Source organism: Monodelphis domestica, chromosome 3, assembly GCF_027887165.1.
Source record: "Monodelphis domestica isolate mMonDom1 chromosome 3, mMonDom1.pri, whole genome shotgun sequence".
Taxonomy (NCBI): domain Eukaryota; kingdom Metazoa; phylum Chordata; class Mammalia; order Didelphimorphia; family Didelphidae; genus Monodelphis; species Monodelphis domestica.
The window spans coordinates 397,251,861-397,266,855 of record NC_077229.1 but is presented as its reverse complement, the minus strand read 5'-3'; the positions used below and the strand labels follow the sequence as shown (position 1 = coordinate 397,266,855).

The following is a 14,995-nucleotide window of genomic DNA, read 5'->3' as shown; positions in this document are numbered from 1 at the left end:
TGACATGGAGGAATTAAATGAGTCTCATTGAGAACTGTCTAATTAGGGTCTGACTGAGTTGCTAGTTGCAGATTGCAGAAGAGGAAAGGGAAGTTTCAAAACTGAGGCTGAAACAAAAAAGTTCATAAGGAAATAGTTGGCAGAAGCATTTCATCATATGAATGAATTATTTTCTTGTGTGAAAAAGATGTATCCAAATACTTCAAGATTTTTAAAAGTTCAAAAACCAGTTGAGGATTTTGCTTACTATCATCAAATATGAGGTAAAAAGAGAGTCACTTTCCAAAACATCTCTCAATATTCATATTGAGTTATGCAGCCAACTACTAGTGAAAAATGGTAAGTGTAGTGAGTGGAGTAGGGGGAACACACTGCACACCAATGCTAACTTTATTGTATAGTACTATGTATTCTTTATCATTAACTTTATCTTTCATTACACAACTGTTTATCATGGTAAAATATTTAAAATTTGCATTGTAGTACATTCTATGGCTTATATAAAGGTATTATGCTTTCGTTATATAGGCTAAAGGAAACGAGTGTTGTGGGGCAAATTTGCAAAAATCATTTTAGAGGTCTGTAGAATGGTTCATATTTATAAAATGGGAATTGTTGGCATGGATGGACATGCTATCTCCCCAGGAGAGTTTATAGCAGGAACTATTTCACTTTTGACACTTTATCCTAAGGGTTTAGCACAGTACTTGAAACATAGTGGGCCTTAATTAATGATTGAGATTAATTCTTTAAGACAAATTGGGGAGGGGCAGCTAGGTGGCTCAGCGGATTGAGAGCCAGGCCCAGAGACAGGAGGTCCTGGGTTCAAATCAGACCTCAGATACTTCTTAGCTGTGTGACCCTGGGCAAGTCACTTAACTCCCATTGCCTAGCCCTTACCACTCCTCTGCCTTAGAACCAATATACAGAATTGATTCTGATGTGGAAGATGAGGCTTAAAAAAAAAAAAAGACAAATTGGGGAATCATGTATAGAAATAAATGAGCTAATGGTAGCTGATAATATAGAGAAAGAAGTGATGAAGAAAGAGAAGAGGGTCAAGGATAGATCTTGGGGGGGGGCAGGTATCCAATGGCATGAACAATCTATGCTATAAAATTTCAGCGAAAAAAGTATTTCCTAATTGGCAAAATGTTCTAGAAGAGAGAGCTTTGGGCAGGAACTTTGAAGATTAGGACATGTGTAAGGAACTGAGGAAGACCATGAAAAAAGGAAGAAAAGGGGGTATTTTAGGTATATATTGAGATAAGGAGGCTATTTGTCCAATTCATACCTTTAAAAGAATTCACTCTGAAATATACTCAAGATGTAGCTATTCTTCCAGCCTGGATCTTTATGTCTCTAGGGAGGGGGAAAGCACTACTTCCTAAAGTAGCCTTCTCTACCTGTGTGTCACACAAATTGTTAGATTTTTTTATTCACTTTTAAAATCTTTCAAAGAAGCCACTCTTTGAAGTAACTACATACATTTTGGAGAAACCTGATTTCAATTCTAGCCTCTAATGAACTAAGTAAACAATACTGAGTGATTCAGCTAATCTCCCTAAGCCTCAGTCTCCTTATCTTTCAAATAGTAATAATACCTTCAGTATGTACCTTAATAGTGTTGGTATTATCATCAAATGAGATAATACCTATAAAGTGCTGTGCTAACTTTAAAGTCGTATAAAAGTGCCAGTGATTATTAACATAATAAAATAAAATTGTTAACTAATGACTTGGATGAAGGCATAAATAGAATGTTTTTAATATCAGCAAATGATATAAATAAAATTTATGAAGGATTGTTATAATTTTAATGATAAAGATCCACAGCTTATCAATCACAATATTTTACAGAATTTGAGATAACCTCATTCAGATTTTACAAACATCTTTTAAAAAAATCAATTTTATTTTTACTTTAAGTTCTGAATTATTTCCCTCTCACCACTCCTCTCTCACCCATTAAAAAGGTAAGAAATAGATACCCCTGCAAATCATATTTCTGTATTAGATAAATTATGAAAAGATAAAAGCAAGAAAATAAAGGAAATGATTCAGTTTGCACACTGGGTCTATCATCTCTCTCTGGAGGCAAATAGCATTTTACATCCCAAGTCGTGGTAGTTGTGGAGTTGTGGTAGATCATTGTTTTGATCAAAGTTTCTAAGTTTTTCCACAACTGATCAGCATTTCAATATTGCTATTACTACATTGATTGTGCTCCAGATTCTACTCACTTCACTTTGCTACAGTTTGCATGTCTTCCCAAAATTTTTCTGCATTTATCTCTTTCATTATTTCTGATAGCACAACAGTACTCCATTACAATTTTAAACCATAACTTGTTTAGCCATTCTCCAATTGATGAGCATCTCCTCAGTTTCCAATTTAATTCTACCATAAAATGAACAGATATATTTTTTTATACCTGGGTCTTTTGCCTTTTATCTCCCTGGGGTACAGACCTAATAGTGGTATAGATGGTTCAAAGGGAATACACAGTTTTATAGCCCTTTGGGCATGCTTCCAAATTGCTCTACAGAATGGTTGGAGTAGTTCACAGCTATTCCAACTGTGGATTAGTGTACCTATTTTCTCAATCCCCTCCAGCATTTGTAATTTTCCTTTTCTCACACATTAACCAATTTGATGAGAGTGAGTTGGAATTCAAACATGTCTTTCTGAATTGGCACAACCTGTAAGTAGATGGCACCACCAGAATAAATTTCACTACTGTAAATTCCATGGAGTATTGTAGATCCTTTTCATGCCCTGGATTCTCAAATTCTTGTTGAGGCTTGTAGGGAAGTAGCAAATAACTTATTTATTTAGAAAATATTTATTTATACTCCGCTTATGATCTCTTCTTGTTCAACTGGTTCTGGGCTTCATTAAAACCAATCCCATTTGTCTACATATGGATTTGTATTTAAGATCATCCACATGTGATATGAGACTCATTAGCCTTGACTCAGGTAGCATGGCAAAGAATGACAGCAAACTATCCTCCTTATTCACTTTATAATCCCTCTAAATCAGAATTGTGGCCTCTGCTCAGGCTTGAAATTCTTGAAGCCACCCTCCTTTCTCTCTTCACTAATGGAATGGCATAATGGTTTACCTGCTTTTTGATGTTTCTCTTAACCAGAAGAACTAATTAAGAAATGCCACTATGCCTCAATATGCTTTTGTCATTTGTCTTTTATTTCCATATGTAACTTTCACCCTGTCTCCCCAATTAAATAACATAAGCTCCTAAAAAAACCTTTTACTTCCTTCTTAATTCCATTAAATATTAAGACTGTCTTACACAAGACAGTACTTGATAAATACTGAATATTAAAATGTGACATTACAAAAAAGACATTAATAGTGAAAGAAGTTTCTTTGAAAGGAAACATGAATCTCTATTTACACATGCACTTGGTAGTATAGCAGGGGACATTTTCTTTCCTCTTATCTCTCTATCTGAATGGTTGCTCATTTCAGCTCTTTTGCCCCCCAGATCCTAGAACACATAGCAACAATAGCCTAAGGGGGAAAGATTCTACAAAGTTACTGTCTAAAACAATTTCAAATTCGATCACAAAGTCAGAGGCACATTAACTCTGTAAATGTATGGCTAGTGAAATTTTGCCTATAAGACATGCCATACCAGCTGTCTCCTGTTAGACTGGCTCCCTAATTTTAATTATCCACCCTCCTAGCCTTAGGTGCAAATGGTTTATCTAATCTCTCATTCCTATTCTAAGCAGCTCTTTTTTTTTAATCCCTAGAACCATCCCTACTTGCTTTATCATCTCATAATATCCTATTGTTCTGGGCAGCGTGATACAATAGAGAAAGTAAGAAGACCTGGGTTTTAATCCTACCTCATATGTACACTACTTGTATATGAGTCCCTAGACCATGTTGGGTTTTTAAAAATAATCTTTAAAATGAGAGAATTGAACAAGATGACTTCTCAGTTTCCCTTCCAGCACCTAGCTCTTTGAGCTTTACTCTCTAGAACCCTATTCCATTCTATCTTCTTTACTCTTTTCTCTCTTTACACTATCTTTTGGCAATTTCATTCACTCTGATATCTCTAGTAACCATCTTTATTTAGAAGACTTCTAAATCAACTATCTTTAGCCCCAAATTCTGTTCTGAGCTCCAGTCCCCACATCTCCAGTTGTCTAAGGTATTCAGTATCTGGATGAAACACTGCCACCTCAAACTCAATATATCCTAAAAGTGAGCTTAGGTGTTCCAAAGTTGTTTCAGTCTGTGGCACCACCATTCATTAAATTTCTAATTCTGAGCTTTGTAATTATCTTTGCTTCTTGCTTTGCTCATATGGAATCAGTTACCAATTCCTATTGATTATGCTCCTCTAATATCTCTACCGGCCATGCTTTCTTGTTTATTTTCATTTCTACTTTTGTGGTCTTGCCACTCACTAGGTTATGGCAACAATCTCTAACTAGATCTTCTTACTTTCACTCTTTTCTCCTCAAATCTATCTTTCATGATATCACTGCCAGAATAATATTTTCAAAGTTATAAATGCTCTGCCTCCCAAGTAAATTTCAGATATCATGCCTGTCATTCAAAAGCTCCTGCAGTCCTATACCATTCAAGCCTTATCTCATAAGACAAGTAAAGTGGCATAGTGGATAGTGTTGGACCTGTTCAGGTCCAAGTCAAAAAAAAAGAGAGTTCAAATTTAGCCTCTGATGCTTACTAGCTGGGTGACCCTGAGCAAGTCATTTAACTGTCTCAGTTTCCTGATTTGAAAAAAAGAAATAACATCTACTTAACAGGGTTGTTGTGAAGATAAAATGAGATAACATTTGTAAAGTGTTTTGCAAAACAAAGCACTATATAAATCCTAGCTTCTATCATCTACCTTTATTTTACTATACATGATATTACTATCATCTACCTTTCAGCTAATGTGGTCTAATGCCTAAATACATCACATGCTCTCTTTTATAAAACTATGCTTATGTTGACTCTTTTTCCTGTGACTGAGTATCCTCCTTCCCCTTTATAAGCCGTTATATTTCTATCAATCTTTTAAAGTCAACTGAAATGCACTTCTCTCCCATGAAGAGTTGTATGATACCCTAGCCCCTCCAAATCTGTAAGAGCCACAATCATTCAATAAGCATTTCATAAACTCCTACTCCATGTAGCACACTGTGTTAGATGGTGGCAACATCACCAAAAGTGAAACAGCTCCTGCCCTCAAGGAACTTTCATTCTACTACTTATATTCCACTCTAGGCTACATGCCTAGACTTTCTAGATTTTCTCTGACATGTTCCTCAAGTTTCAATATACCTCTGAATTTCTCATATTGGAAGTACCATCTGTCCCTGTAGCCTCACCTTCTGATCAACTGGTTTCTCCTTGATTCTCCATTTTAAGGAGCATTCCTGACTCTGGATTTTCCTTACCATGTCCCTGCATTAGTGTCCTATAAGAAAATGTGAACAAATTAAAGCTACTTTAAAATAAATCACTCCACACAAAAACAATGCCCTTAAATTTAGCTTTCAAGATAACTAAGCTTCTTAGTCATCTGGCTTATATTTCTATTGACTTAAAATAGAATGCCACTTATTTTTTTACTTCATGATGGTAACCATTAATAGACTTTTCCATATAATGTACACTATTTCTTTTTTGCCTTTGAATCTAAAGAACCTAGAGAGTGATACAATAAGTACAATTAAAAACTTAGTAAGTATTTGAAGTAACACAGGTCCAGAATCTAAACCAACTGTTTTTTCCCTTTTTGCACCCCAGGTCATCTGAAGTAAATTCATTAATAGCTGACATACTTAGGACATTAAGGTTTGCAAAGCACTTTACATACATTACTGTATTTAGTCCTTATAATAACCATGGAAAGTAATGGCTAGAGATGTTAGCCCCTGTATTTTATAGATGAGACAACTTGTGTGAGGTTAGATGACTTGCTTGGGGTCAAACAGCAAGCAAGCATCTGAAGCAAGTTTCAAATTTTTCTTACTCCAAGCCTAATATTCTAACTATTATGCTATACTGCCTCTAGAATCAAATCAAGTTAAAAAAAAAAAGACTGGATACTATCTATTTGCCTAACATGGAATTTAGGCAGCAAAGATTTTTTTTCCCTCTTGTTCATATTCTGCAATTTTTTCTCCCTACAAGTCAGTTATACCATCCTTCCTTTCAAAATTCTAAAAATTGTTTTTAAAGCAAAGAATATTCTATCAGGTGCTAAAAGTCAATTAGATTTTTGTAATCAACTTCTCTCTAAAACTAACAATGAACATCTGAGACCAATGACTAAGATGTCCCCTCTAAAAGAGATGGGGTAGTAGTAATTATATCAATAAGAAACCATCTTTCTTATAGTAAATAGATTTGTACCATCATCTCAAGTTAATAAATTATTTTTATATATTATGTTTTTAAAATTGCTAAGTGATTACTAGCAAAATGCCCTAATTATAAGTATAGGGTGAATACAAATTTTCAAAAGATCATATCAATTTCCATTTTGATGATTAATCTCATAGGTGTTTCTTATTCCTGCTTTGCTACATATGAGCAAAATTAAAGCATAGCATATGAGCTATCAACAAACATTAGTCTATCAGTGGTCCACAGATCCTCTTTTACAGTAATTACAATAGCATTGAGTGTTCATTTAAATGCTTCTGATAGTTTATTCTTGCCAGTTCCTGCAACAAGTTTTAGAAAGGATGAGCAATTAAAATTGCTCAGAGTGAAATATTTTAAATTATTCATATCTGAGCAAAAGCAGATATAAACATGAGAACAAGTGTGGAGACAAGGTGGAAGAAATATTTTTAAGTTATTTAAGTGAACATTTAAAACACTAGACTTCAATAATGTCAGTGAGAGATCCTTTTATGGAACTGATTTGTTCACAAACTAAACTAATTCAGCTAAAGACAGTGGACAAACCGTTCTCATTGGAACATGATACAAGTCTATATATGTAGGTATATAGGATGAAGAGTTATAAGGATCTTTTATCATGTAAGATGTTTAGGATCATCTAATGCAATCTTCTCATTTTATAGATAAGAAAAGTTTAATAACATGTGTGTTTATGTGTATATACATACAAATGACATGTTACTTCATATACACATAAATAGCCATGCATGTATACATATGTACATGTGTATATATGATGTTTGTGAGAATCCATAACAACATAGATCTTTAAAGCTAACTGGATAATGTGCTAGAATCAAATGTACATAATTTGACTAAAAAGGTTTTATTTCTAAGGTTCGACATGAAAAATATTTAGAACACTAAAGGCTTGTGGTTTACATATAACACTGCCTTTTAAAATGTCTCAATAATAATAGGCTCAAATTACATTAGTGACTTGTGTAGGTATCTGGTAAAAACCCAATGGCATCCCAATTCATATATAAATAGATTACCATTTATAAAATAGTATGTCAAATAATATGTACATAAGTCTCTAGTAGTAGTTCATACTTCTTTACATTTTAGACCTAAAAGTGCTCCACTAACACCAATCAGCAAGTCCTAATTCATGAAGTAGTAAGATCAAATTAGAAGCTTTTTAAATTAAAACACTGACTATTGAACCTTGCCTTAAAAAAATAACAATGACAATGCAACTTTAAATGGGGTCTACTTTCAAAAGTCCGTGCCATACAACTAACAGTAAAAAGAAAATGTAAAAATTCAATAATCATACACACATATAATCCTATCTTTCTCAGCTGCTTAAATATGACGCAATCCTTAAATCAAATTTCACTAAGTGACTCAGCTTTGTAATATTTTTTAAATGATGAGGCAACTGTCAGGATATAAGATGAAAATTTTATATATTCAACTATATTGTAAAATAATGCTTTTAAAATGAAAAATCTTTGGCAATAAAAAAAATGAGAAAACATGACATTATCTGAAACAACACTTGAAAATATATGCAATCTTTTCCAAGAGAAAAAATATCATTTAAAAATTGAAGAAAATGCTTACCAGGCTTGAAGGTGATGAGGCAGGTCCTGTTAGTGCACGTTCCTTCTGGGAATATCATTATCTTGGAGTAAAAAGAAGTTTTAATATTATTGAACATGCCTTAGAATTCATATGAAATAATGCTGATGTACATTTTTCAAATTATTCCATTATCCAAATATTATGCAACATTTTAATAGTACTCAGCTAAAAGGAATAAAGAAACATTGTAAATAAGAATGTATGCATGTGTATGCATGTGCACACACACATGCCAAATAATGGTGTCATCAAAAGTTGGAAGCATCCCAAATAAGACAAACCTAAATGTGTTTTTCCTTAAATTATATTAGTCCACATTACACTAGAAATTTAAGCACAGAATCTAATTTCAAAGATGAAAATAATCTTAGGAATTGGTTTCAATTAGAGAGGTGGCAAAACCTAAAGAGACTTTTAATAATTTTTTTAAAGAACCATATAAAGATGACAATCAAAGCCATAATTAAAACTTTGGGAACCTATGTGACCATTGCAGAAAGTAGTTATGGAATTATTTAGAATCTTTTCCAAAGCCAGTTAGCAAATGACACAGGAAAATTGGCCACTAAATAATTGATATTTTTGGCCACAGCAACTCACAACACTTTATCTACTAGGTACAGAGGGGCTGTGATCTGTATCAGTGGGAGAAATACCCATTCTGCTAAAATCACAAGTTTTATGAATTGCTAAACTTCCAAAATATATGATTCTAAAGTATGTTCAGACAAACAAAAAGTATCATGTTTAATTACAATTCTAAATTATCCTGGCTTCACAATGAAAATACATCTATGCAGAAAATGCTCTGGTTCTTTGATCTATTCTCATCCTCATTTTAACACCTTTTGCGGACCAATACCCTTCAAAATAGGAACAAGATGCTGAGTTACCTGTGGCCATTTGCCATTAGACTGTGCACGTCTCTTTATTTCTTCAACAGTTTTCCTTCGAGAATCCTGGTCAGATCGAGATACAAATACTGGTCGTATATATTTTATCAGAGCTGCAAAGAAGTTACATAAATTACATTTAACAATGTACCATTTTGAGGAAGGCATTATTGGGGATCTAGGGGATTACTTAATCATTGGTTTGAAAATACACAGAAAAAAGAAAAATTCTAATAATTCATGTAAAATCATATAAGAAAAAGACACATGTCCAATAAGGTAAGTAACTACGAATGGACCAAAGGTTTAAGGGTTAATGGTGTCATAGTTATTATATGGCTACATTACCAGACTGATTGAAATGAGTCAACCCTTTGTTATCTACAGAGGTATATCTTTAAAGGTAGAGTAGAACAGAGATACAAATATCCCAAACACATGTATATTAGCAACACTAAAAACATTTATCTTTGTAATAAGCCAATTATAAATGAACATTTTAATTACTCACGAAATGGTGATTATAAAAATAAATTTATTGGAAGCTATTCCTAAGAGGAATTGTACACAGGGAAGGATTATCTCATAAGCATGAGCAGAAATAGGAATACTCAAAAAATGGGCTTAAAAAGAACCAACATTAGCAATAAAAACACTATTATGCTCCTCTGTGAGAACTGAAAATTGTAGTGACATTCACATTCTCCTAATTTCTAAAACTGAAGAATATGATCTTTAAAGATTATTTAAAATAAGACTGGTTGTGGTGAAACAACTAGTGGATGGCTAGGCAGTAATTATCTATACTACATATAATTTTTATTTCAGATACATATCTGTTTTTATAGATACCTATATTTTCTATAGGGTTGTATGGGGTGCTCAGGGAGGAGTAGTATCTCTGGTATGGAGGGCTTGTCGTGCCTTCCTAGGGCAGCTCTCCAGCATCCGACCCCCACCTAACATCCAGCTCTCACTTGTGGCTCCCAGTAGCTGCTAGCATGCGGCAGCGGCCACACCCCGGGCAACGGCTTCAACAGGCTGGCTAACCCTTGTGAGGGTAGCCATCAGGTCGTCGTCGATCCCTGGTGAATCAGGGCTTTGCTCACCCAGCATGTGAAGACTGCTTTGGCAGAACAAACCAACAAGAAGGTTCAACGGCTGAGAGGGTGACGCAGCAAAGCACTGTGGAGTGCTTAGGGCGTGTTGGAGCACAAAAGACAACACGGCCATCCAATGCAGCTGAGGAAGTCTCCAGGTGTAATGACTTTTCGTGCCACTGGACCCAGGCTTCAAACGTCGAGAGAGTAGGACTGTCTCTGTGCATCGGCTTTTCCACTTAAATCTCTTTCATGCACAAGTATCTTTGTGCACACTCATCTATCCTAACCCCGTCCACCCTCTTCAAGACCTGCGGCAATGGGGGAGTGATGACGCAACAAAACTCGCCTGACTATCAGCCTCAGCAAAACAGAGGTGCTGTTCCAACCTGCACCAGGGAGGCCAACGAACCAGCCATGCATTACAATAGACGGCACTCAGTTTTCTAACGTCAACACTTTCAAGTACCTGGGCAGCACCATCACCAACGACGGGTCCCTAGACCACGAGATTAATGCCAGGATCCAAAAGGCCAGCCAGGTACTTGGGCGGCTGCGCTCCAAAGTCCTCCAACACAGCGGTGTAAGCACTGCGACGAAGCTCAAAGTGTATAACGCAGTGGTCCTCAGCTCGCTCCTGTACGGCTGTGAGACATGGACACTGTACCAGAAGCACATGAAACAGCTGGAGCAATTCCACCAACGCTCTCTCCGGTCAATCATGAGGATCCGATGGCAGGACCGAATCACCAACCAGGAAGTCCTCGACAGAGCCAACTCCACCATCATCGAAGTCCTGGTCCCCAAAACCCAGCTGCGATGGTCTGGACACGTCATCCGCATGGACCCACAGTGAATACCAAGACAGGTATTCTATGGTGAACTGTCAGCTGGACTCAGGAAACAAGGCCGACCAAAGAGAAGATTCAAGGATCAGCTAAAGTCCAACCTGAAGTGGGCTGGCATTACACCAAAGCAACTAGAACTCGCTGCCTCTGTCAGAAGCAGCTGGCGAACCCACATTCACCATGCCGCCACCACCTTTGAAGATGAGCGACGTTGATGTCTCGCGGCTGCATCTGAACACGGACACCAGGCCACAACCGCACCTCCCGTAACAACTGGCATCCCATGCCCCATGTGCCACAAACTCTGCGCCTCAGTCGTTGGTCTTCAAAGCCAAATGAGGGTACATCAATAGATGATAATGCACAAAGACAATCATCATTCTTGGTCACCGAGAGACTACCATGGATATTTTCTATAACCCTATAAAGATGATTATTAGTTTTCCTTGGGAATTCACTCAAATAAGAGTATTGACATTATTATCACATAACAGCAAGTATTCATACAATTCTTTTAAAGTTTGCAATGTCTTTTACATGTATTATTTTTTGGATCCTCAGGACGATCCTGCAAGGAAGCTATTATTACTCCCATTTTATATGACAAAAACTGAAGGAGAAAGTTAATATGATTTTCCCAGGCTTATGCAGCTAGAAAGTGTCTTAGATGGAATGTAAATTCAGCTTTTCATAGCTACCCACTCTGCATTAAATGAGTTCAAAGTACCAAGTCTAAATGAAGCACAAACTAGAATAATGAGAGAACATAGAGCTGTGATCAATGCTTAGTTATCTCTGAGAAATCAGATGAACACAGAATAGTATACATGTCAGGTCTTTGGGAAAGGAAAGACTTTAAAACTAAGCAAGAGCTAGAAAAAAATCACAAAATGTAAAACCAATAATTTTGATTACATCAAATTAAAAGTTTTTATATAAACAAAACCAATGCAACCAAAATTAGAAGGGAAACAACAAATTGGGAAACAATCTTCAAAACAAAAACCTCTGACAAAGGTTATTTACTCAAATGTATAAAGAGCTAAACCAATTGTACAAAAAATCAAGTCATTCTCCAATTGATAAATGGGAAAGGGACATGAATAGGCAATTTTTAGTTAAAGAAATCAAAATTATTAATAGGCACATGAAAAAGTGTTCTAAATCTCTGATAATCAGAGAGATGCAAATTAAAACAACTCAGAGATATCACCTCACACCTAGCAGATTGGCCAACATGATAGCAGAGGAAAGTAAAGAATGTTGGAAGGGGATGTGGCAAAGTTGGGACATTAATGCATTGCTGGTGGAGTTGTGAATTGATCCAACCATTCTGGAGGGCAATTTGGAACTATGCCCAAAGAGCAATAAAAGACTGTCTGCCCTTTGATCCGGCCATAGCACTGCTAGGTTTGAACCCAGAAGAGATAATAAGGAAAAAGACTTGTACAAAAATATTCATAGCTGCATTCTTTGTGGTGGCCAAAAATTGGAAAATGAGGAGATGCCCTCCAATTGGGGAATGGCTGAACAAATTGTGGTATATGTTGGTGATGGAATACTATTGTGCTCAAAGAAATGATAAACTGGAGGAATTCCATGGGAACTAGAATGACCTTTAGGAATTGATGTAGAGCGAAAGGAACAGAACCAGGAGAATATTGTACACAGATTCTGATACACTGTGGTACAATAGAATTCTCCATTAGTGGCCATATAGTGATCCCAAACAACTTGGAGGAATCTATGAGAAAGAACACTATCCATATTCAGAGGAAAAACTGTGGAAGTAGAAACACCAAAGAAAAACAACTGCTTGATTACATGGGTTGAGGGGATATGATTGGGGATGTAGACTCTAAATGAACATCCTAGTGCAAACATCAACAACGTGGAAATAGGTTCTGATCAAGGACACAAGTAATACCCAATGAAATTGCATGTTGGTTTCAGGAATGGTGGGGAGAGGAGAGGGAAGGAAATAATGTGATTCTCGTAACCAAGTCTAAATTGACTAAATAAATTAATTAAAAAAAAAGAAATCATGAAGAATGAGAGAGGTGTTAGAAAATTAGAAATGGACAAATGCCTTGACTTTCTAAAAAAACGTAAATTCTAAGAATTATAGATCAAAAGCTTCTTAAATATGCTAGTAAGCACAGTTCATTGTCATTTAGAGAAAAAAGTAGTGATCAGTTATGGCAAACATGATTTCAAAAAAATCATAATAAAAACTTCATTTTCTTTCATAATAAAAGTATTAGTCTGGCAAACTTGTGGCATAGTTGTATTTATGTAGCTTTAAAAATAGTTTGAAGATAGGTTCCCTTGCAATAACCTGATGAAGTAAGTAGATATTGCATGCCATATGAATTATGATTAAAACTGCAATCTTTTAAAATTAGAATGTCCGAGATTAAAAGTCATAGCATTCAATTTGCTCATTCTACAATTGATGATCCCCTGGTCCAGAGATATTTGATGATTAAAACCTCAGATATTGCGTAGCTGTGTAACCCTGGGTAAATCATGTAACCCCCATTGCCTAGCCCTTACTACTCTTTTGCCTTGGAATCAATACACAGAATTGATCGTAAGATGGAAAGTAACCCCAGAACCTCCCAATTCTAAGTTTGCCACTCAGTCTACTGAGACATGTAATTGTCCTCATACTCATTTTTAGTTGTGGAAACAGAATAGAATGCAGCCGATTTGTTGTACTTTGATTCTGGAGATGTGTACCTGGCAGTTTCATGTTGCACTCTTGCAAAGAAGAAGCAGATACGTGAACTGGATGCTCATTAAGGGGAGAGGGATAATTTTATTTATGTCTCTGTATTCTTGATACCTAGCTTATTGCCTGGCAAACATTATGCACTTAAATATTTGTTTGCTTGATCCATATAGTAAGATGGTTTCACAGATGAATGGATGAACCATAGTGCCCAAAGAGTATACATAAATCAATTTCAGCCTAGTCGAATGAAAATGTTCTTGACCCAAGTGTCCTAATTCCTGGTATAGTGCTCTTAGAGAGCATGGGTTTGCCTAGAGATGAGGTTATAACTGTTATCATTGCAAAAGTATAGAGGAAGCAACTCCAGTTTCTTTCAGTTGAAGGTGTAACAAATAGGTTTATCAAAATTTCCAGATGGCAAATCTGGGAAAAAGTTAGTATGAGAGATGATAGAAATGAGATTAAAAATAATTATGGGGAGAAATTATGGGTAGGACTGATATAAATGAAATTAAACATTAGTAGGTATGGATTTTTCACTCTGGTTCTTATATTATACAGGGACTAGCACAAAGCCTTGGCATGCAGTAGGTGATTAATATTTTTTAAATTAAATAGTTGACTTTAGGGCAATAAAACACTGGTATAGTGTCAAAAGGCTCCACGGCTTTAGCTGATTATAAAGTTAGGCAATCAACAATGCATAGCTGCCCCCAAAACTAGCATCATCTAGAGTTACAGGCTTTCCACACAATTACAGTATCCAAAATACAGTGAGCTGATACACAATAACAAGAAAAACCATATAATATGAGAATGACTGCTCAAAGAGGGAATGTTTAGCTTTGAGGAGAGAAAATTTAAGGGAGTGTGGTAATAATATTTAAATATTTGAAATGTTATCTATGAGAAATAATAAATTTATTCTATGTGCCTAACAAAGGGCAGGAATGGAAGCCAAGGATAAGCACTATAAGGTAGATTAAATTGGACTCAAGAGAGTCTTTAACAATTAGAGCTATTCAAAAATGGAATAGGCTACTGTGTGAGAAAATTAGTTCCCCACTACTGGAAATGCTCATTCAAGAGGCTACATATCCATTATGGTGGGAAGCTCAATTAGATGACCTCTAAGGTCTCCTCAAATTCTAAAAGTCTATTATGATGCTTGCACTTTTGATGTCAACCCAAAGCAGGAAGATTTGTACTATTTGATGTAATAGTAGAGGAGGGAAATGTGCGTGTTACTTAGCACTCACTACAGTTATAATTACAGAGTAATATATTTTCACAGATAAACTTATAGTTTTATCCTGAATTACCACAATTATATTACTGTTTATGTCTTTCATGTGG

General features: G+C 35.7%; 1 protein-coding gene across 1 annotated transcript in view; it reads right to left on the bottom strand.

Moving 5' to 3' along the window:
* LPCAT1 (lysophosphatidylcholine acyltransferase 1) overlaps positions 1-14,995 on the bottom strand; it is a 183,485-nt gene that overhangs the window by 64,015 nt on the left and 104,475 nt on the right. Inside the window, exons 4-5 of the mRNA XM_001369539.5 lie at positions 8,955-9,067; positions 8,041-8,101 (exon numbers count right to left, since the gene is read on the bottom strand). Of these exons, the coding sequence (XP_001369576.2) occupies positions 8,041-8,101; positions 8,955-9,067 (174 nt within the window). The remainder of the gene's footprint in view (positions 1-8,040; positions 8,102-8,954; positions 9,068-14,995) is intronic.